General features: G+C 33.7%; 2 protein-coding genes and 1 long non-coding RNA gene across 3 annotated transcripts; 1 reads left to right on the forward strand and 2 right to left on the reverse strand.

Moving 5' to 3' along the window:
* Positions 1-9,122: 9,122 nt before the first annotated feature.
* Positions 9,123-9,580, forward strand: LOC112005117 (non-specific lipid-transfer protein 1). The gene is made up of 2 exons (XM_024037366.2): positions 9,123-9,475; positions 9,571-9,580. The coding sequence occupies exons 1-2, from the start codon at positions 9,123-9,125 to the stop codon at positions 9,578-9,580; spliced, it is 363 nt and encodes a 120-aa protein (XP_023893134.2).
* A 1,759-nt stretch (positions 9,581-11,339) lies between these two features.
* LOC112002144 (coniferyl alcohol acyltransferase) lies at positions 11,340-13,177 on the reverse strand. Its single transcript, XM_024034305.2, is given in 3 exon segments — positions 11,340-11,784; positions 11,786-11,904; positions 12,577-13,177. Coding segments are annotated over 3 exon segments (996 nt in total). The 5' UTR covers positions 13,009-13,177.
* An 8,462-nt stretch (positions 13,178-21,639) lies between these two features.
* Positions 21,640-24,220, reverse strand: LOC136063053 (uncharacterized). The gene is made up of 2 exons (XR_010624750.1): positions 24,050-24,220; positions 21,640-21,940 (listed from the first exon to the last, which is right to left on the reverse strand). It is a non-coding gene; the product is annotated as an uncharacterized LOC136063053 (long non-coding RNA).
* Positions 24,221-24,691: the final 471 nt, after the last annotated feature.

Consider the following 24,691-nt stretch of genomic DNA (forward strand, 5'->3'; position numbering starts at 1 on the left):
AATTCTGTTCGGTTGCCTAGAAAATAAGAAGAAAATTGACAGCCAAGACCTATGAGAGAGAGAGAGGGCGATAGAGAAAGTGAAAGAGGGGGAGTGATTGTAAAATAGCTATAAATTAAAAGCTCCGTGTTTTTATTTTCAACATTTATAACCTATTGATAAAAAAAGTTAATTTTTTTTCAACATTCATCCAACTGTTGATATAAATTATCACTGCTTAATTAGTTGGATGAATTTCTCACCGCTTATTTATCACTTATTTCATCTGTTATGGCAACTGTGGAAATATATATGTGAATTTGTCACCACTTATTTCAATAGTTATGTCAACTGTAAAAATATATATGTGAATTTTTTAACAGTGAGTGCAACGTAGAAACTAAAGGTTTTTATCAACATTTTTTAGTGACGGTGGATAAAAATATGTTGAAAAGCTCATGTTTGTTGTAGTGTAGCATTCGTGTAATGGTAGGATGAATTGTCTTACAGGTTGAAAAGCTCAATTTGAAATAGATCTATTTCATGGTTCAGATTAAATATTACAAATCTAAGGTAATTCTTGTCACTTTATTGGACAACATTTATGTGTAGTGATTGCTCTTTTATATTTTTTCAAGGTATTAAAAATTGATGTAGTGCGTTTTAACTATTGTTTTCTTTACTACGTTGTCTGCTTGGGAAACAAGGACCTGCACATCGTAGAAGTTTCCAGCAATGTGTGGATGCTCTTTGTGTGGGATGGAAATAATACTCTTCCACTAAGCTTGGATATGCAGTAAGTAGTTAGCAGCTTAGATTCAGTGTTCACAGGATTGGTTGATAGGCCTAGATAAAACTATGTGAAAACTCACTTATCTCCCTTTATTTCTTCATTTAAGCAATTAATCTTCCAAATAAATTTTGCTGCTTCTATTCGACAACCAGGAAAAAGAAAATTCTACTTTATGAAAATATCCCTTTTCGTTCTTGGGCAAAGACCTGCTTCCTTTTAGAGTGTCATTTGCTATTTTCTGACTTCCCAATAAATTTGGAGAGTTGAGGTCGAACCAATGGAAAAGGAAAACCAGAAAGTGTCCCATGGTCCTTTCTAGCACTGCATTCCAGTGAACTAAAAACTGGGACACAATGATGATGGTGGCTTCAACCACGGTTCTAGCCTGAACAGTCAACAATGGTCTTCCAATTGTCCCATGTGGTTTGGTAGCATGGAGTCTGTTTAATGATACATATAAATTTATTCGCGGGAAATCAGAATTGAATGTTAATAGGAAGAACATAGCATGGAAGAGTGACCATGATCACAAATTTGGAAGCATGTTTATCCCTTCAATTTCCAGAATGGGACCTTGATTGGGGGTGGAAAGCTAAATACAAGTGTTCTCTAAGTCATAAAATGATCCATTCCATTCTTTTCATGTTGCTCCCAAAAAGATTACTTAAATCCATTTAATTTCATTCATTTTCATTCCTTCATTTAAAAACATCCAATCAAGGTTACTTAATTCCATTTCATTCCATTCTTTTTTCCTTACTTAAATACACTCCATTCCATTCCCTTATGATCATTCCATTCCATTCTTTTATTGACTCTCAAATGGAGCCTTAAGAATTTATATATTATTTAACTTTTATTTATGAATATCTTCTTCTTTTTTTTTCTCTTATTTGTATTGAAAGGAAAATAAAAGACAATATATCAAACAATTTTTTTTTCATATAAAAAATATGGATCATATTAAGTTGACCTAATCTTCGAAAAGATCATATATATTAGAGTCATAGGTTTTACCATCCATTTAGGGCGTTCCATTTTTTTATCTGAATTTAATTGGATGACCCAAACACTACGATATGTTCCTGTTTTTCAAGTCTAGATAAGGTGTTGTGGACTTCTAAGTTCTAAAAACGGCAGAAACACAAACTCTAAGAGTCCTTTCACAAATTTTTCTATTGTGACCATAATAAAATACTTATGCAAGGAAAGACCATGTCAGAATTATAAAACTAGGATTTTAGCAAAAAACATATATAAAACTTGGATCTAACCAGTCTCCTATAGAGATGGGGACATAACTCTAACTAATTAAATTCAATTAAAAGTAATGTTCTAGTTAATGGCAGTTCCCATGAAATCATCAAACTTGGCAAGAAATTAATCTGAAGGCGAAGGGTATTATCTATGATACTTAGATTGCAAGTAATCTATGATTTGGCTGAGTGCAATGTAGTATGAAAAAGCCGTATATAGCAGTAAGACGTGCTTTCGACTTGGAGATGTTGACCCCTTATAGTAGACTCAGTAGAGCCAGTTTGCATCATACGTTATAGAAGAAGATAAGCAAACCAAGGGTTTTAGTAATTAATAGCTTACAGTTTTACTACGTTGCATGAGAGACCCAAGACAAGGGGGAAGATTTTGAATTTGAATGTTATGAATTAAGAATGGGTCAGCCAATGGACCTAAGCCAGAGAAAGAAAGGAAGAAAAAAATAGTCAGCCAATGGGTTGGGAGTCATCCACCTCAAAAAGTCACAACTGGGTTTTATGATGATAGCCTATTCTTCAGACTGCATGCATGCCCAAATACTGAAACCCTGCTGAGGATTGATCTTCAGTAAAAGAACCAAATGCATGTGTGCCATGCCATATAGTACTTACTGGAACTGAATCCAATTCCACATATATAGTAATATGAGGTTGTCAGTCACTCAATCTAGTGAATCAATTCCACAAATAGCTACATTATTCATCAATACTCACCTTATTAATCCGAAGCTAGTCTGCAATTGAACCAATAGGGGACGGGAAAGATAAAGAGGCAAGAAGCCATGAACTTACATATGTTCTTCGAAACATTTTGGAGAAATTATGTTTAACCATCTTAAGCTATATATCTCTGATTATACTTTGCATCTTAAATTTTCCAAAAAAAAAAAAAAAAAAAAAAAAAAAAAAATCTTTACTACCAAACTTCAACTGGATTTGTCTCTCAAATTAATAAACTTCAAGAGGTTTTTTCTTTGTGTGTTAAATACAGGATTTCATCATTACGTAGCACCATTTAATTTCTTTTGTTTCCCGTAAGTACCAAGGGAACTTTTAAGAGAAAAACAGAGTTAATTTTACAACATGTGTTTGATTTCTTAGTTGGTAAGTCTATTATTAGTCAGGTAACACCAAATTTTCGGAACAGTACTATACGGGTTCTTACTTCTTAGGCCTGACGTCCCCTACACGTCATGTCTAAGAGATCACAACTAAGCTATACGTACCATGTGTTGGGCTTATAGATGAAACAAGCTCTTTCTTAAGCTACCACGTTTCTCTTGTGACTCTTATCTGTTGAGTGGGGGTGGATGGGGTGTGTGGGGTAGGATATTTGAATCGGAGAAGTGAAGGCATACAGGGGCAGGGGAGTGTGCACATGGGATGTGTGTTAGTGTGTGCTAATGCACAATGAGGTGTGTGCTAGACTACTAGTAGTTAGTAAAAAAAAAATAATGAAGCAATTAAACACTAATAATTAATAATTTAATTAACTAATACATTATAAAAGACAAACAAATTAAATTATGTTAGGCTGAACAACAATTAATAATTTTATAATGAATAAAACAACAATACAACAAATTATCGTGCAACGATTTTAAAATATGAAAACTTGTAGAAGGTAATTGTAAACTTTATGTATTTGCGTATTTTTTTATTGTTATTATTGTCAATATATGAATTTATCTTTTTATTAAATTATATAATTTATATTTTTTGAGAAATACCAAGAAAAATTTCTAGAGCCGTTACTAGGTGTTTGCATATGTAGCATGGGAGATTTGGAGAAAGAGGAATACTTTAAGGGTGGGTGTTGACTCCATACCGTACTCAAAAATATTTGTGGAATCAACTGAAAGATTGCAAGAGTTCCAAGCAGCACGGTCTGATCAAATCTTAACCAACCAAGGATCGGTTTCACTAGCTGGGTCCCACCTCCTAACCCTCTGCTGAAAGTTAACTTCGACGGGGCGGTATTCCAGGATACGTGCCATGCTGGAATTGGTGTTGTAATCAGGGGCTCTGAAGGCAAAGTTTTAAGTGCTTTATCTGAAAGGATCAAATTACCCCCAACGGTGGACGATGTTGAAGCAATGGCATGCAGGAGAGCAATTGAATTTGCAATTGAGAATGGACTACAACAAGCACTGTTTGAAGGGGACTCGGCAACAGTCATAAACGACATTCAAGCTGGTCCACCTTTCCTGGCTTCGTTTGGGCATATTATTGAGGATGCCATCAACTTGACTTCACACCTCTGTTACTGCTCCTTTTCACATGTGCTACGGAAAGGCAATACTGTGCTAAGTTTTGTTTTGTACCCAAAATTTGGAAGGAGGACATCCCTAATAATGTCAACTCTCTTGTATTACTTGACAGCAGCTTTGTGTTGGCTTAAATAAAATGGTTCACTGGTTTCTCCCAAAAAAAAAAAAAAAACTTCCCAAAGACAATTGGAATCCTTACAGCTTTGATATCAATTATAAAATAATATTGTTTGGCTTAAGACTTTACCTGCTAACCAGGTTTAAGCCTTTCATGCTCGACTGATGGACAGCCTTAGAATGTGAGATAATTTAAAACAGATTTGAAGTCCTTGTTTTTGCATTGGAATAAAGGATGATGAAATCCTTGTTTGAATTGAACTTTATGTAATAACTCTAAGGCTCTTTAATTTATTTATTATAAAAAAAACTTTCAACTTTTTACATACCCATAGAAAAAAAGAAAACAAATCTTGTCATTAGAGTAATTCATATTTGTAATGTACTAATATCATACCATAAACACCAAAAACTGAATATGTCTCAATCTCCCATGGATTGAAATAATAATGAATGTTTACAAATAGTACATTGTTTGCTAAAAAAAGACACCCAATGAATCAATAATTACATTTTTCTAGCAATATTGAAAGACAAAAGTAACCGGCTCTATCAGTAAACAAAATATTGAACTAAAAAATTATTTATCTTCTTGGTACCATTAGACCTTAGTCTTTCCATTATCCTTCTTACTTCCACTAGTCTTGTCTACATAAGTCTCAAGTTGCTCTCCATGCTCAATTATTGCAGAAGCAATAATTCTGCGATAATTGAGCATGAAAACATGCAATCCCCTTCTCCCACAACCACAAGTCCTCTCATTCAAGCAATAATTCTGCAATAATTGAGCATGAAAACATGCAATCCCCTTCTCCCACAACCACAAGTCCTCTCATTCAAGTCCACAACATATCTTTGACTGTAAATACACTCCACCTCATATTTGGACTCTCCATTCCAATAAGAAATGCAATGTACATCCTCGCTTTTTATCCTCTCAAGATCATATATGATGGGTACACATTGTGTTACCACTTGATTATTAATCAAGCCTCAACCATTATGAAAGACGAATAACTAATTAACAAAACAAATGCAACATCAGATCAATTTGAAGCAGACTTTGGCTATGACTATGTAAATATATTTAGAAATCTCTGCAGATAACAGCAAAAATTTAGAAATGTACAAAATCAAATAAAAAATAGTAGTAATTTAAGAAATATTTTTTTTTTTTGGACAATTTAAGAAATATTTTGTGGGCGTATAAGACTGTAAAAACATTGCTGTCAGGCAGGAGATAAAACATAGAATACAATGCTGTGATTCTAAATCTACTACATTGGTGTACAACACCAAAATGGGAATAGGATGCCACTAAGTAATACACTGAGAAGTTACAGTACATAATAGGATGCTCCATGAGAAGTTATAAATTCACTCTTGCTCCCATTTCCCTTGTAAGCATATCAAGCATATTTTCATTTGCACGCACTCTCTCGCTCTCTCTCACACACACACAATAGCACATATTATCATGGATATGCATACAGAGATAAGAGACTTCATGATAACTGTGAGCAAGAAAGAGTTGGTGGCAGCAAAATTTCCAAATCGAGAGCATTGGCTACCACTATCTAACCTAGACATGTGTTTTGGGCCTCCATTGGATTTTAGTCTCTTCTTTTGTTATACAAAGCCAACCTGTGAAGAAAACTGGACATTTGTGTCAAAGGTTGAGGTTCTAAAGAAGGCCTTGGCAGAAGCTTTGGTTCCATACTACGCTCTTGCTGGTGAGATAGTTCCAAACTCCATGGGTGAACCTGAGATTCTTTGCAACAACCGTGGGGTAGACTTCATTGAAGGTTTTGCAGATATAATATTTAAAAGTACGAGCAAAACTAGTGTATTGTGGGGAAAAAAAAGGGCCAATGAAGAGTCCAAATTGTCAATAATTATGAAAATATTGTAAAAATTTGCTAAATCAATGTAAATGTGCATACACATATAAATATTTAAAAGAAAAGACAAAAACAGCACAACCAAAATTGGCGTATTGTGGTTTGTGGAAAAAAAAAAACCTAATGAACAATGTTGTGAAAGTATTATGAAAAATGTTGTGGATGTAGCACTTCTTTTTTCATAATACTTTAGTTTTAGTTGTGGATGATTCTAGTATGATATTTTATTTTAACCTATAAGGAATTAATATATCAACAATTGCAAAAATATTGTGACAATTTATTGTGTTAACTAACAACTTTATATATATAAAAAAAAAAAAAAAGAGTGGACTGGTCGATATTAAACCAAAAAAAAAAAAAAGCAGAGGGAAAGAAAAGAAAAGAAAAGAGAGGTTTGTACTCTCATTGTCTTATTATTGACTAATTTATATGTGTTACTTGATGCAAGTATTTTTTTATCATTTTATTTACAACACAAAATAGTTTTAATGTTAACCAGATTTAGGGGAAAATCATATTATAATGTGTCCATATTTTGTGTTGTTATCAAGTTTTAGTTTATTTGGAAAACAACAGAATAGTCTGGAAAATATGATGAAGAACAGTTAATGCAGTTGAAGAAGATGGTATTTGTGCAATTTCTTTTCACTATTTGTAAATATTTTGTTTAACAAATTAGTAGCAAATTGTTGTCTTTATTATATGATATTTTAGATGCTTGAGTAATTGTTTTAAGCATTTACGAATATTTTGTATTGCTCATGTTCCTTATCTTATTTGTGTATTCTTTGAGATTTTTAAGAAAATAAATTCAATTTTGTGTTTAAAATTATTTAATTATCTATTCATTTTTCATATGTTAGATTAGATTATGATAGTATTAACATAATACTTCTTATTTTTACCCAAAAAAAAAAATTCTCTAAATTTCCCCTTTGTACTCTTGGTTACAATCATTATATATAAAGTTATAACCAACACTTTTTTTTCTTGGTAATAATGACATATCTCTAGCTATTGTGTCACTTCAAAATCTTATTAAAAATTTTGAATTTTATTATGCATTAGATATTTGGCTTAATCACATCAAGTTTGAAATGTTTTACATATTCGAAAGAAGAAGTTTGACTTTGATGTGATTTTTATTTTTCCCTTTCTTTTTTAAATTGTAGTTTTTGTTGATTTTTTTAATACATTTTTTGGTGTTTTGATTGTACAGTAGATACAATTGGATTTTAAAAAGTTTGTTTAAAACTTTTTTTTAAAAATCAAATTTTATATATTTTTAATGATACACAAAATGTTATAAATAATTTTTATTAAAAATTAAGATTTTTGCTACCTTTTGAATTCTTGAGAAAAATTGTATTGTTTCATTTTGGTACAATAAAAATTATATATATATATATATATTACATTTGTGATTGTTCCTATAATAAATGAAAATATGATTATGAAATACATTACTATTTATTAAATTAGTCCAAACCTACAAAAATAAATTTATTGAGATCATTTTAAAAATATTATCACGCGCAACGCGTGGGTCCGCGACTAATACCATCTAAAACCTGTTCATTATTATTATTTTTTTTTTGTCATATTAAAAATACTATATAAACCTGCTCAAAAATACCACAATAACTAACATAAGCTTGTAATAGATCAATTAGACCTATTAATCATCAATATTCCACAATAACTAATGCCCAAACTAACACATTAACCATAGATTCATATATATATATATATATATAATACCAATACATAACATATATCTAAAGTATCATCTTGAATTGAATTTAACAAAACACTTGTCTACCTACACACACAAAAACCACCCAAACTATGACAATATTATAAACAAAGTACAATACTTCCAAAATAATGTGGTTGTTCAAAACAACTATGTAATAGTCCATGAAGGTCCAAGATTTTTTCAGAAAATAATTCGCTTTGCATGGCATGTACTGCCAAATGCAGCTTGAGCAGCACAAATACGACTAGTCGGATTTGAAATTTTGAACCCTTTTTAGTTGGACTCGGTCAATTAATGTTAGTCTACAATACTACAACCATAATGATTAATGACAAATATAAACATCAGCAACATTGAAATAAAGCAATGCTACCATAGTACCGGCTGTAAGCCAAGAGAAGTGCTAATGCATTGGCTAAGAGTGACTTATTTTAAACAAAATTTGGCTACAAATTTAATTGGCTACAAACACAATCTAAAAGATAGTTTTAAACTGGTTTGGAGCTAAGTTTTTTTTTTTTTTTTTTTTTTTTGTAAATGAAATAAGATTATAAGAATCAGGATAGGAACAAAGGCCCAAGTCAAATTAACTTTTCAGGCATATATACTTTCATTCAAAGGGCCCATTTCTCATAGATCAAAGTCCCCCGCAAATCAAGGCTGCTTAATGATAGTTCATTCCCGCTACTCTTTCAATCTTCAGGACGTTGATTGCCTTGGTATCATCCACTTATAGTATAGATAATCAACTCACGGAACTCCTCCATTCCCAACTAGCTGTTACTAACATTGGCTTCTTACCAAGAACAATCCTAATAAAGGAAATATCTTGTCTCAGCCTGACTTTTCTCGCAGCCATTGGACAAAACGATAGCAGACGAAGTCTCCAAGGTCCCACCCCCATTGTTGCCACTATCTATATAAGGCCGAGAGCCATGTTGAATGTGCATCCAGACCCAAAAGTTAAACCAAGCAAGAAATTAGGACCATTGTTTGTGTGGAGAGAGAGGGCTAAACATTATTACCATGGCAAAGCTAGCAGTTTCTACTAAATCCTTCACAACAGTACTACTAGCCTGCATGTTGGTATTTTATGCTCATGTTGATGCAAGCATAACATGCGCTGAGGTGACAACCTTACTGACTCCATGTATCAGCTATGCCATTTTTGGAGGAACAGTCCCACAAGCTTGTTGTGAGGGAGTTAAAGCTGTCCATGCTGGTTCCACTACCGTAGAAGATCACAGAGCCACATGCAGTTGCATCATGGATGGTATTTCAAGGATCCCAGGAATCAACTACGACTTAGTTGGAACACTACCTGAGACTTGTGGCACTACTTGTACCTACAAAATCACACCCACCACCGACTGTTCAAAGTAAATTTCTTATGCCTATCTTTCACTCTTTTTTCATCTAGTATGAGTATTCTTGATTTAACATAAATTGATTTTATGAATTTTATGATTTGCAGGGTGGACTAATTCTATTGGATGCACTTTAGCTTAGTGTCACTATAAGGATGAAAATAAAGCACCATGAAAGCTAGTGTCCACGTGTTAGAAGCACAATGCTGTTGTGTTTTTATTTATTAAGAAATCATGTCATATTGACATATTGATATTGTATACGGGTTGCAAAGTTTAATACAACCAATTGAACTTACAAAAAGTATCAATATATATAACTTATTTCTACGTTGCATTCTTTGTGTTACTTTGTGCTACATGAGAATTAAGTTTTTTGGAATAACAATGCCCATGCCAACATGGAATCTCTGGAAATCTTTGTTAGAAGGCGTGCACGCAAGAGAGAGCGAAGATTCGTTATCCAAAAGAGAGACAAAGAATCATTTTCAACCAATAAAATAATTGGCTGGCTTAAGGCTGCGTTTGGTAGCTCTGTTGTGGAAATCCATTCGGATAGAATGTATATTAAATAATGATAATACTTATGACTGCTCAGTTTGTATGGCAGGAAAATATTTTCCAAAAACTTTTTTTATTTTTATTTTCTAGTCAATAGAAACTTTTTTGTGATAATGAAAAAAAAGCCCAATATATAAATTCCACACCACAAATGTTATTTAACTCATTTTCAAAGTTACAACCACATAGGAAAATAAGTCAATTTTCTAGTTTTAAACAAATGTATATTTTTTCCCCAAAAAAATGAGTCATTTTTTCAAGAAATATTTTATGTTAAAACAAGCAAAGCAGACATGTGCATTTTTTAAAAAATAATTGCATTTGATTATGCTAGAACTTTACAAAAAATTGATTATGTACGATTTTGTATAATTGCGTTGGGTTATGTAATTGAATGCATTTTTATTATTAAATAATAATTTATTAATGAAATCTAATATAATAAATATTTTAAAAATAATAATAATAATTAATAAATATAGTCTTTCAACTACGCACTCTTAGCGTGATGGTTATTCTACAAGTATAAGTACTTATAGGGTGTGGGAGGCGAAAAATACTTTTTCGTGGGGGGCAAGGGTTTGGGTTCAAATCTCCAAAAGCAAGAACGGAGCCAGGACTTGAAGTTAGAGGGGGCGGCTCTGACCATTGGCTTTGCTGCTTCATAGCTGCTGAGGTTTTTTTTTTTTTTTTTTTTTTTGAGTTTTTGATGCGTGCATTTTTTGCTAGGTAAAGACAATTATTTTGTTTAAAACTTTTTAAAGGGATGGTTTTTTGTTTTGAGTAAAATTGGTTAATTATGTTTAATTATTTTTAACTTTACTATTGATAATTTTTGTTATTGCGCTAATTTTTCTGAGCTTGTATATTTTGTTTTTAGATTTTAGATCTATAAATTTTTTAATGGCCTTTAAATGAGAAAAATGCTAGAGTTAAAAATTCTTTTAAAAATTGCTAATATGGTAAATGGTTATTGGCAGGTGAAAAAGTGTTGTAAATGATGGGTTCAAATGCAAATCAGTACCTCAACAGTTTGTAAAAATATTGTAAATAAATTTGTGTCTGTAACATTATTCTAAAATAAATCAATGATATCGTTAAGGGAGGCAAAATGTAATTTTATATATTTTAATTAAAAAATTGGGGGGGGGGGGGGCCAATGTCGCTTTAGTCAATATATGCTTCCGTCCCAGTTCAGGAGGAAGTTTTATACACATATACACTCGTATTAGGTTAGAATAAAATTCTATATATATATATATATATATAGCCTTGTTCCAAACATATGTCTATTATAATTACATCTTTATCTTATTTAAAAAAAAAAAGATAAATAAATAAAANCATCTACGTTCTTGCTTCCATAAGGAATGGACAACACGGATCCAAAGTAAGAAGCCAATATCTTTGTTTTCTCTTCGTCTCCACGGCCAATTCTTGTCCTTCCATCAACAACAATGCCCAGTTTGGATATATTTTTGTCAGTCGTACCACTTTTGGCAATAATTTTCCATAGGAGTGCACTGAAACACTCAACTTTAGTCCTTTTGCATTCATTGGTGCTGGCTAGTGATTGGAGTTGGTTGATAATGTTGGCTGTAACAATGTACGTGCGGCTAACAAAGTTATTGGCGCCCAGGTTTGGCTCTTTTGTTGGGTGGAACGTTGTGATGGGGATGCACAAGTTTTCAATCGAAGAATCAAAGGAACCGGGGATTCGAGGATTGAGCAATGATCGGCAGAATGTTGGTAGTGAAGAAAGGTTTAGATTGAGCAATCTCAGCCCATGAGATAAGAAACATGCTGGCCGAGTATGCGTCCATTATTTGATGGCCAAAAGTGCATGCCACCATAAGTCCACCACATTTGAACCCTGTAGCCTACAAGTAGGTTTCATGGCATTAGTTTAGCAAAAGACTAACCCGGAAAAAGGGGGAAAACCTACAATCAACAGTATACCCCTTTAGTAGTGAGTTTTCATCCTTAGAGTTTATTCTTTCTCATTTAATATTTAAACTTTAATATTCTTGTCAAGATTGGTTATTCCAACAATAAAACTTTACATATGTAATGCGACGTCATTTTATTGAACTCAATAATAATTTTATGAGAATGTACGGGATAATAGACTTGACATATCTATTAAAGTTTAGGAATTAAAAAGATAAATAAAATAAATAAAAAAAATCCTTTGAGGACGAAAATGACAACTTATCCAACTTAAATGGTGTAATTTGGATTTAACCCAAAAAAAAAAAAAATTAACTATGTATTTTTTATAATCTAAAATACTTTTTAGTTCCTCTAAGTTTTAGATTAATATCATTTGATCTATCAATAGTATGTAGTTTTTAAGGTGCTATGATATCCATGAGATCTTAATTTTGAAATATCTTACTAATATTTTGGAGTTGCCTCCAATGGATTTCTCTTTGAAATAACTTAATGTATGTGAGACTTAGTTATAGTAGAAAAAATACCACCATAAGATCAAATAATTAATGTCTTCTAGGATAGCCTCAAATCTCCAAGGCCAGTGTTCCTTTACAAACCTGAACAGCCAGCACGCCATTCTTCTTCTTGGGTACAAGTTTGCAGCCAATGGTCTCATCAGCTCTATACAAGTTGAGGTTTTGAAGTTCTATATCTGCAAAACCTTCAATGAAGTCTACCCCACGGTTGTTGCAAAGAATCTCAGGTTCACCCATGGAGTTTGGAACTATCTCACCAGCAAGGGCGTAGTATGGAACCAAAGCTTCTGTCAAGGCCTTCTTTAGAACCTCAACCTTTGACACAAATGTCCAGTTGTCTCCACAAGTTGGCTTCGTATAACAAAAGAAGAGACTAAAATCCAATGGAGGCCCAAAACACACGTCTAGGTTAGATAGTGGTAGCCAATGCTCTTGATTTGGAAATTTTGCTGCCACCACCTCTTTCTTGCTCATAGTCACCATGAAGTCTCTTATCTCTGTATGCATATCCATGATAATATGTGCTATTGTGTGTGAGAGAGAGAGAGCGAGAGAGTGCGTGCAAATGAAAATATGTTTGATATGTTTACAAGGGAAATGGGAGCAAGAGTGAATTTATAGGTGCAAGAAGAAGAGTTGGGGTGGTGTAAGAGTGCATGGAGCATCCTATTATGTACTGTAACTTCTCAGTGTATTCCGAATATGAGGTGGAGTATATTTATAGTGGAAGATATGCGGTGAATTTGAATGAGAGGCTTGTGGTTGTGGGAGAAGGGAATTGAGTGAAATCCCCCAAGGGAAAGACTAAGGTCCAGTGGTATTAAGAAGATAAATAATTTTTTAGTTCAATATTTTATTTATTGATAGAGCCAGTATACTTTTGTTTCTCAATATTGTTGGAAAAATGCAATTATTGATTCATTATGTGTTGTTTTTTAGCAAACAATATACTATTTGTAAACACTCATTATTATTTTAATCTATTGGAGATTGAGACATATTTAATTTTTGGTGTTTATGATATGATATTAGTACATTACAAATTTGAATGCGACAAGATTTTTTTTTTTTTTTTCTATGGGAATGTAAAAAGTTGAAAGTTTTCTTAATAATTGTTGAAATCAAAAAATTACACATTAAAACAAATGTACCTCACCCGAAAATAAGGGGTGGCACATTAAAAAAAAATAACAATCATGTGAGTCCAAAAACTAAGAAAGCAAATTACCTATAAGCTAGTCTGCCATTACCTATAAGAAGGGAGTAAAGTCAAAGTGAGAAAAATAAGGGCTAAAGGAAAGGTGGGCATAACATTATTAAAAAGCAAGTCTGTCATTGTCCATAAAAAAAGGGAGCAGTGCGTTTGCGGCCACGTTTGGCGGTTTTTTTTAAGTACATTTAGGTATGTAAACAGTGAAATGTACAGTAATTTTTTATTATTATTTATTTTTTATTGTTTTCAATTTTCAGTTTCATACGTTTGAATATGCATCTGGCATTTTGCGTTTTTTTTTTTTTTTGGGTTTGATGCACGCATTTTAGCTTATAAGAGACAAAGTGCATTATTTATATATTATTTATGTACTGTTTAAAGATCTACAACCATTTTATTTAGAAAAAATATTAAAAATAAGTCTCACGATACTATTTACATATTTAAAAATTATTTTACTATGATATTTTTAATTTTCAATAAAATAAATTGTATCCAAACGACAAAGTTACAAAAATTCAATTAAAATAAAAAAAAAAGGTCACATGAGCTGCCTAGTACCTATGAAAAGAAAATTCTAAAAACAAAGCAAACTAAAAGGCTGAAAAGTGGGTGATGGCATGAACCCGTGAAAGAAGATAATGGTCACAATTGCCCATTAATCGGTCAGTTGAAAAAAAAAAAAAAAAAAAAGTGTGAACAGTTTCTCAAACTTCTCTATTAACTATTGTAAAAACCACCGATGCCCCTATGGTACACATTTTTTTTTTTTTAGTTTTAAACAGTTGCTACAGTGTCAATTTGGTTTTTTGGATGGGCACTGTAGCTACAGTGCTTTGGTTTCAACCTCTGCACTGTTGCTGCTTTCATAAAAAAATCCAACAAAAAAGGAAAAAAAAAAGGGGGGGTGAGAAATAACCTTTTTGTGTGGGAAAATACGCATAAAATGGGAAAGAGTGACAAATTTATAGTAAGAGGATGATAATAAGAAGAACCAAAATAAAGGAAGATAAAATGACAAAATTATATGTAAATTTAAAACCGTCTAAAGAGGAATATGTATAGACAATATTTAATTATAACATCAAAATTAAAGTAGGTGAATATGTAAAGTTAAAACTGCCTAAGATGAATTTGTAAAGCCAATGTATTATATATTTAATATTGTCAAAAAAATTAAAAGGTAAAAAATAAATATGAAAAATAATAATGATGTGACAATGACGTGGAGGATGTGGTGGCTTAATAGAAGCGTAGCAACAATAAATGTTACGCTTTAGCTTTTAGATATATATATATATATATATAGATTTGATTGCATGGCTTTGGTATTTATTTAAGTGGGTTTTCATATTATGTTTGCATGGCTTTGGATTTTCAATATGCACTGTGATTTGCCTAGAAGAAAGGGGGAAAAAAAAATCTATAGCCGTGTTTTTAAAACACCGCTGTAGGTCTCCTATAGCCATGTTTTTACAACCACAGCTAAAATAAGGTTTTCAAATGCAGCTATAGATTTTTGGACCTAAAGTCATGATGCATAGGCCATGTTTGAAAATGCGACTATATATAGACCAAATGGACCTATAGCCACATTTTTAGGAGCTACACCTGCGTTTTTTGTGGTGATACTTTTCTTCCTAAAGTCTAACTCCCAACTCTCTTGCAGCAAATATTATATACTTTCTTATTTGCTGTCTTTGTCTTCTCTGTCCAAGTAAGAGAAACTCTTTATACCATAAAAAATAATATCGAATTAGTCTAAATGTCAAAATCAAAATGTGGTCTCAAGATAATGTGGTGTTGAGAACAAAATTGACATGACTGTAGTCCTGTCATTGACTCTCAATAATAATATTGAGACCAAGACAGTGATTTCTTCATCAACGAGAGAATAAATAATTATAATTATAATTTGGCATAAGCATGTGTAATATTAAAAATTATGATACATATAAGTTGGCAATTATGCTACGTGTGAGTTTGGTTCTATGCCACATAAGAAGATTAAAAACCTAACTCTTTATTGATGTTAATTGAAAGTTATAAATTTGTCACTAATATATTACACTTGAATCTAATAAGTTCACAATGACTGTAACTAAAAGTGGCAAGTTTGATACCATTGTTTTTTACGCTTCTGCTATCTCGTATGATGTTTGGTTTGTGGGGGAGAAGGTCTTGCATCTCCTTGGTCAAGCTCCTTGAAATTACATACAAAGATGAAGTTACAAGCAAACAATGAATTAAAATAATTCTAATAGTAACCATAATAGCAGCCGTGAAATTAATCATTACATTAAGGCTACGTTTGGGCTCTATGTAAATTAATTTCCGAGTGTAAAATGGATTCAGGGAAAATATTTTCCAATAAGGAAAATGCTTTCAATGTGTTTGGTTGCGCCATGGAAAACAAGGCGAAAAATAATTTCCAGTGTTTAGTTGCTACGAAAATAGTTTTACTGTATTCATTTTCCCATGTTTGGTTTGTTCAAAAAATTTTGGAAAATATGAAATGAACAGAAAATAAAAACCTACATTCCTGTAACAATCTACACAAATATTGTACTTATCCACTTTAACATGAACAAAGAGCATCCGATAAATACTTTCATAATATTCATATTAATAAGCACATAATGTAGCATTCACCATTGGAGGTGAGCCTCCATGGTCTACAAAAATGATACCTACACATGGTATTTGAATAGTACACATGTGCCCTACATGCTTACACTGAACATACATAACTTGGGTAATTGTATCATTCCTAACACACAAAATACTAAATCCTGCAGTCAAGGTACGTAACTTTTATTCCTTGGAGCATAATATTTCACAAAATATACATACTATCATCGTATGTCCAAGGTTAGAAATACATATATAGCCTGCTTATACTAGCCGGTGTTTACAGATAATACAATACTGTCACATATATAGTACAATCAGAGGTGAATACTAGTACTATGACATATTACCAACAACAAAAACTACCATCACAGTCAACACCAAACAGAGTCGTCAGAGTTGAGTAAATAAATAACTATCCATCTAAAGCTTCCTTAACTTAGCATTCTTGGCTAGAAATCCCCTAGTTGCCTTCTTATTTTCACACAGATGGTCAAAGGTAATTGTGAGCATATCTTCACAATACCCATTTGACGAAATGGCCATCATCTCAGAGTAAAGACTGGTGTATTTAACAAGCCCCCAATTGATTTCTTTCAAGGCCACAACAATTTCCTTAAGCTAATCAAACAGATTAGTAAGAACACTATCATTACTGGGAGGTGCACGACCTCTCTTGTGGGACTTTGAAGCTATGGACTCGGTGGTGGATGATTCTACCACATTCTTCCCCTCGTCCCCTTTATCCACCACACCCTCCTTGTCATTGTCGGCCACATTCTCAGTGTCATTACCATTCTATTGCTGTGTGTCCAGATCAATGTATGACTTAGAAAAGGTGCTTATGGCCATATCCTTACCTATTACAAGGGCCAACTCATCGTACATCTCTATCCTCTTGTTCAAAAACTCGACATGTTTACGATGCGCCTATAAGGGAGAAAAGAAAATTTAATATTTACTTCAATAATCAAAATTGACTCATATAGATACCATATTATCTCATATAATCAATATTTACTAACATAACTCAGTACACATCGCAGAGCATCAAAACAAGACTATATTAACAAAATATTGATGTAATCCATATTATAACTTCCTCCTGATAGGTCTTAGCGTCACATGTGATCATCTTGAGGTTCTCGTCCCATCCAAATCCACTCTTCTTCCAAAGAGTTTGGATGGTACTCCACATAGTCCTCAATGTACGCAGCCAGTTCTCCACAAACGAAGAGTAGAACTCTACCCCAAATTGAGTAGATATAGTGAGAGTAACATTTAATAATTATTGTGCATATGAATAACAAATCAAACACACATGCAAACATGCTAATTTGAGGAAAAAGTGCATTAACTTCAATGAACCTACAAATGTGCACAAAAAATGAAACAACTATTAGAAATAACAATGTAATACTGAAAATAATTATCCTTGCATCACCACAAGTCTATAGTAAATACATTGTCCTTACACAACAGATAGTTATAATCTTCAGTGTCATTAATCATAGAAAAATACATTATATATTACAACTATAGAAATCTGAATCACACATATTTAAAGCACTACTCTCCACTCCTAGTATAATCAGACCACATAGCTTGGCACATCTCATCTCTCTTAACATTCTACACTCTACTTTCTTCAGTGGAGTCCTGACATGAACGTGTTTTCGATTCTCCATTGCTAGACTCTACTTGGTTCGTTACAGCTTTCATAATATAGTTAGTAGGATCAACTCCTATAATGTGATTATGAATCACACAACATGCTAACACTACTTCCACTTGGGTTTCAAAAGACCAAAATGGTTCTCCATCTAACACTTGAAAACCTTTCTTCAACACTCTAAACCCTCGCTCAATGGTAGTTCTCAAGGATGAGTAACAGAGGTTGAACAATTCATGTTCATTCTTAGGAGGATTGTTGGAAATTTAGACCCCTTAAACAACCAGATTGCGTAGCCTAGATTAATTAGCCAAGTTGTTACTTAGTCAAATTAAGCAATTCTAGGTTAAAACAATCCAAACAATCATATCAAGAATATAAAACAGCGGAAAATAAATAACACAAGATATGATCACCCAGGAAACCACACGGTAAAAACCTGGGGAGGATTTGACCCACCGATCCTCAAGGCTAANTATAATGATTTGAAAAATACACAAAATCTTCACAATTTACAAAAATTCACAAAGTCGCAATATTTACCTTAAAATATGGGTAGAACCTTCTGCTATCCCTTATCTCTGGGGGTGTATCTTTGCTAGGCAGTCTTATTAAAGCTTTATATAATTTTAGGATCGCCCTAAAGACAATCTTGAAATATCTATGAACAGTCTTAGTCGATCTATGGAACCAACTACCAATTACACGGAACCTCACATTATAACCAATTATGTGTAAGAAAATTAGCACTTACTCCCCAACGGACATGTGAACAATCGACTGTATGTGAACAGTTGACTGGTGAAAAGCTATAGGCTTCATCATAATTTGACTTACACAATGTCTCTCACTTCCATGCAGAATACTATTTATGTAATGCTCTCTTTCGACTGCATGATTAACATAAGGTCCCCTACGTCTACGCCACAATTTCCTTAACAATGCAACCTCCACAAGGAGGACAGATGCAACTGAGGCAAGAATCGCTAGGCAGTCTTATTAGAACTCTATATAATTTCAGGATCGCCCTAGGAAAGACCCTGAAATATCTATGAACAGTTTTAGTCGATCTATGGAACCGACTACCAATTGCACAGAACCTCACATTATAACCAATTATGTGTAAGAAAATTAGCATTTGCTCTCTAATGGACATGTGAACAGTCGGTCGTATGTGGTCCCCCTCAATGAGGATGTCACATAACTGGTGGAAAGCTATAGGCTTCATCCTAATTTGACTTACACAATGTCTCTCACTTCCATGCAGAATACTATTTATGTAATGCTCTCTTTCGGCTGCATGATTAACATAAGGTACCCTATGCAATCGTCTACGTCACAATTTCCTTAACAATGCAACCTCCACAAGGAGGACAGTTGCAACTAAGGCAAGAATTGTTGCTTTGGTTTTTCTCTTCATCTAAAAATAACAAACACTATGACCTAAGAGGTACATAAACAAGTATACTATTTTAGACATTACACAGTATATAGAACAGCACAAAGACAAAATAGCATAGCACACCTTGTCAACCAACACAACAACGTAATCTCTAACACAATCAGTATATACAACCATGCTTAATTTTTGTTAAACCATCCAATTTCACATAAATATTATAACAAGCCTAATTCAAGATCGATGGAAAAACACAACTAATATAGTAGTGTGTCCACAATATTCACAAGCTGCCATATACATTCACCAAAATATCCAAATCACATTGATAATTGGGTACCATCATTTATGCACACATATTTCTCTACATATAATTTTAACACCAAACTACAATTATCAACATCCAAATAAATCAATAATTAAATAAATAAATGGATAATTAATAAAGAAATAAGTAAATATATAGATATGTATTTAAATATATATAAATATATCGGATCCGAGAAGACAAGGGAAGAGGAGGTGTGGAAAATATCGCTTTTTGATGGGTTTAAGGGTGGGTTTGGCTAGATGGGTTTGAGGGGATGTGGATCGGGTATTGTAGAGCATGGGTTTGAGAGTAGAACTTCGTCGGCAACGTTAGAGCCACAAATTGGAGATGTTAGAGGAGGGTAGGGCTTCGTTGGTGTGAGGGAGAGTTATGGCTTTATGGATCGGGTACATGCAAAGCTCAAGGTGGGCTTGGAGTGGTCAGAGGTGAGATTGAGTGAGATGGACAAGAAAAGGGAGAAAAATCGATGTAGAGGGGAAAACAGCAGTGCTACTCATCGGAGTGTGGGGTGGAGCTTGAATTGGCGTAGACGAACAGTTGAAGCTCTCTCTCTCTCTCGTTAGTGCGTGGGGTTAGGGGTGGAACTGAGGTTTTGCTTTGAGTGGATAGTGAGAGTAGAGTATTCAAATCGTGTGAAGAGTGTATGAGGGGTGAGGAAATACGAAAATCAATTGAAGGTAAAATGATGGTTGAAATGATTTTACGGGTTGTGTAGCCAATTTTACGATCAAACTGAATTCTATTTTCAGTTTGACTATATTTTCAAGTGGTGTCAAACACAGACCGGGGTGTAAATTGTTTTTGGATTTCAGTTTACCACTAAAACAAATGTAGCATAAATTACTTGTCTTACTGTGAGTACGGCTTTATGTCCTTTATGCCAACCTATCCCACAAGTAGGTGCTCTTATTGTGTGTTTTGGTCAACCTTGTGGGGGTGAGTGTATCCACGTGTGAAGAGTGTATGAGGGGTGAGGAAATACGAAAATCAATTGAAGGTAAAATGATGGTTGAAATGATTTTACGGGTTGTGTAGCCAATTTTACGATCAAACTGAATTCTATTTTCAGTTTGACTATATTTTCAAGTGGTGTCAAACACAGACCGGGGTGTAAATTGTTTTTGGATTTCAGTTTACCACTAAAACAAATGTAGCATAAATTACTTGTCTTACTGTGAGTACGGCTTTATGTCCTTTATGCCAACCTATCCCACAAGTAGGTGCTCTTATTGTGTGTTTTGGTCAACCTTGTGGGGGTGAGTGTATCCCTCAACTTCACTCCCAACAACTGAAAATCCTACAACTACAGGGGAGGATAATGTAGCAGATGATATGTGAGTGAGGTTCATACTCATGGGGTCTATATGAAGTCCAGGAGTGGGCATGAATGACATGGATTCAGTATGAGGTGAGTCCATGGCCAAAGTAGGGCTAATAGAGCTGGTGGGTGGGAGAGACCCATGGTCTATATGGCCAATGGTGTACGAGGGTGACTCGGTGTGCATGATAGGAGGGGTCTTGTTGAAATCAATACCGAGGTCAAAGGATAGAATAGGTGAAAGTAGTACATGTCTACAAAATCAATGCTTAGTTTCCAACTCCATTATCATCAAGCCCATGCAAAGCACTCTTATTTGAACAACATTGTATTGTTTAAGGTCCTCTTCCAGACAACCTCTCATTGGATCATAGCTGGAATTTTCCATTATCACCAATAGAATCATTTCTTTTCACTTCATTTTTTTTTTCTTTTTTGGTAAGTTTACACGTGCACCAATCGGGGTTATTGTCATACCCTAAACCCTAAAGGGTCTAAAGCATGAAAAAGACATCTCAAAGAACCTGTAGATTTTCCTTTTTGACAATCCAATCCACATAAATCATATCAAAAACCAACATTAAGAATTACCATAATAATTTCATTGAATATACTCTCAAAGTAAGTCAGAGCTCTAAGCAATAATTACAAGGACCATTGGCCACAAAAGAATAGAGGTCTAAATAATTAATTACATATCATCAGCTTGTCCCATCAGTGGAAATAACGTCACAACCACTTTAATATACAAAAGAATGAGTCAAGCCTATTCTAAGATTTACACCATCTAATATACCCATTACAGATGTTCAGCCTCCATCAGTAGTTAGTCTAACTACTATTAGCCACCAAAAAGCTGTCTCAAAAGACTGTTGCCTACTCTGAAAATGTTATAAAAATAATGGGATGAGACAGAGCCCAGTAAGTAGCATATTTAATAGGGGTAGGGGAAATGCAAGTTTCATCTACTATGATAATAATAATATGACAAGAATGATTTAATAATGAAATACAAGTTCCTCAAAGTAAATATCTTGAAACCATATGCCATAATCTGTGAGCAATAATAATATAATTCCAAAGCCATAAAATCTAACATATGGTAATTTATCTTAAATATACCACACTACCACGTAAACCGGTTAGGGGATCCACCTAATCACAACTAACATGATATTGTCCCCTCTGGTATATGCAGACTCTTGGCCCCATGGACAGCAGCCTCACCCATACCCTCAAGGTTTTTCTCTCCCCCCATGGGCAGCAGAAAGAGCGCGTCAAATAGGACCTCTCTTGCATGTGGTCTCTTGGCCCCATGAGCAGTAGCCTCACCCACACACAATCAAGGAATCCTCTTCCCCCCATGGATAGCAGGGAAGAATGCGTCATCCAAAGTGAAAGGGCACTGACCTAAACTTGATTCCGTTGTCACAAAGACCACGAAAACCAAATCGGGTGATCACCGAGGAAATCACACATGGCATGGTGTTAAAGCAATATAAACTCACAGGTTATACTATGGATAGCAGGGAAGAATGCGTCATCCAAAGTGAAAGGGCACTGACCTAAACTTGATTCCATTGTCACAAAGACCACGAAAACCAAATCGGGTGATCACTGAGGAAATCACACATGGCATGGTGTTAAAATAATATAAACTCACAAGTTATACTACTTTGAAACACATAGTTCATATCCAAGTAGTTTCAGAAAACCTTAAATAATCTAACTTCTACAAAGTTTTGCGCTTTTTGTATACCCGTATTTTTTGAATTTCGTCGTTCAAATTTGATTCTGTGGATTCGGGAATGTATTGGTCTCTAGATTCGTCGAATTTTGTTTCACTTTTTGTTGAAACTCTTTGTCGATCTCGATTTTGTAATTAGATCTGGTGCTGTATTCAAATTCCTAATTTGCAATGTGATTCAAAATTTCAAATAGCCAATTTTTTTAATAAAATAAATTTTCTGTTTGGTTTCCTAGAAAGCGAGAAGAAATTTAAAGCCTTTCTAGCAATATGTTCTTTGTTAAATTTTTAGGTATCTGTCTCTATGTGCTAAGTTATTGAATCGAGATTGTACTCATTTGCTTGATATGTTTAAGATTGTTAAATAGTCTTTGTCTATGAATTTGAGTAAATGACATGTTGAATTTTGCCTATCAAAAACTAAGATTGAAATTTTACTCTATAATAANAATTCCTAAATTGTGGCTAGATGCAATTTTAAGCTCTATACTTATTGTGATAGGTTTACTTGATATTGTTTAGGTTCTAGCTAATCTCCTTGGAGCTTGGAGAGTTAGGATTTTTTGGTTGCAAGGTAAGTAGCTTTTTAACGGGATTTTGAAAAATAACCATGTTATATAAATGTTTTGGGGTTAGACATGTTTTTGGAAACTATCTATGGAAATTATACTTTCCTAAAAACTATTGTGTCATAACCTTAATATGTATATATGATTATATATATGAAAATGCATCATATTTGGTATTGCATTTGGAAAAATGCATGAATTTATTGATATGGATAAATGAGCATCTTTTATTTAATCTTGATAAGAAAATCTTGGATTTTATGGTGTATTGGAATATTTAAGATGCTTATCTTGTCTTAGTACTTAGGAGGTCAATCCCTTCGCGGTGAGTTTTGCGCTACAAAATCACACACTTACCTTCGGTTATTATAGAGTAAAATTTCAATCTTAGTTTTTGATAGGCAAAATTCAAACATGTCATTTACTCAAATTCATAGACAAAGACTATTTAACAACTAAATTTTTCCACCATACATAATCCTTAAGTAGTCATCAATAGCACAAAATATATATCCACTCGTCAAATAATTCTACCAATACAAATCCCATACATAAAAACAAATAAATATCATTTCCAATACTCATAAATCACGTGGGTACCATTATTAAAGCTTAGATAAAAAATAACCTCAAACAAAAGTGCAAAACCTACCAAAAAGATGAGAAAATTTTACCTCAAATAAAATGATGAAGATGCTTTGGGGTTCCAAAGTATTTTTCCAATGATCTTGCCGGAAAAATGATGGTGAGATGGTGTGGTTTGGAGTGGAGGCCGGTGGATGAGTGTGGGAGTGAGTGTGTGTGTGTTTTAGTAAAGAGAAAAGAAAGAAAATGAAAGAAAGAAAAGAGATGGGATTTTTTAGAAAATAACCATCAAACCGAAACAATATCATTAGTTAGGCAAACTTTCAAACTAATTTCGTTTCTAACAATTCGAGTCCAGAGGACTCGAGTTCCCTGTAGCTATTCCTTGTTTTGCCAGCAGCTGAGGTGGACAAAGTTCACATGTAGGCTTGAAACCGAGTTCAGAGGACTCAGTTTCTATGTATAAAAATCGAGTTCAAAGAACTCGGTTTCTATACATAGAAATCGAGTCCTCTGGACTCGGTTTCTGTACTCGATTTCCTAGTCTCTTGTCTAATCTCCTCAGCATCTGATGTCTCATCCCAGTCTCATCCATGGCAGACGGGTCACGTGCACTGAGCTGGAAATCGAGTCCTTTTGGACTCGATTTTCAAGAATGGTCCCCATCCCTCCACATGTTGCCATAGGTCCCAACTGGGACCTATTTTCCTTCTTACCTGGTCTCACCTTCA

The sequence above is a fragment of the Quercus suber genome, unplaced genomic scaffold (assembly GCF_002906115.3).
Source record: "Quercus suber isolate HL8 unplaced genomic scaffold, Cork oak 2.0 scaffold_481, whole genome shotgun sequence".
NCBI lineage: Eukaryota > Viridiplantae > Streptophyta > Magnoliopsida > Fagales > Fagaceae > Quercus > Quercus suber.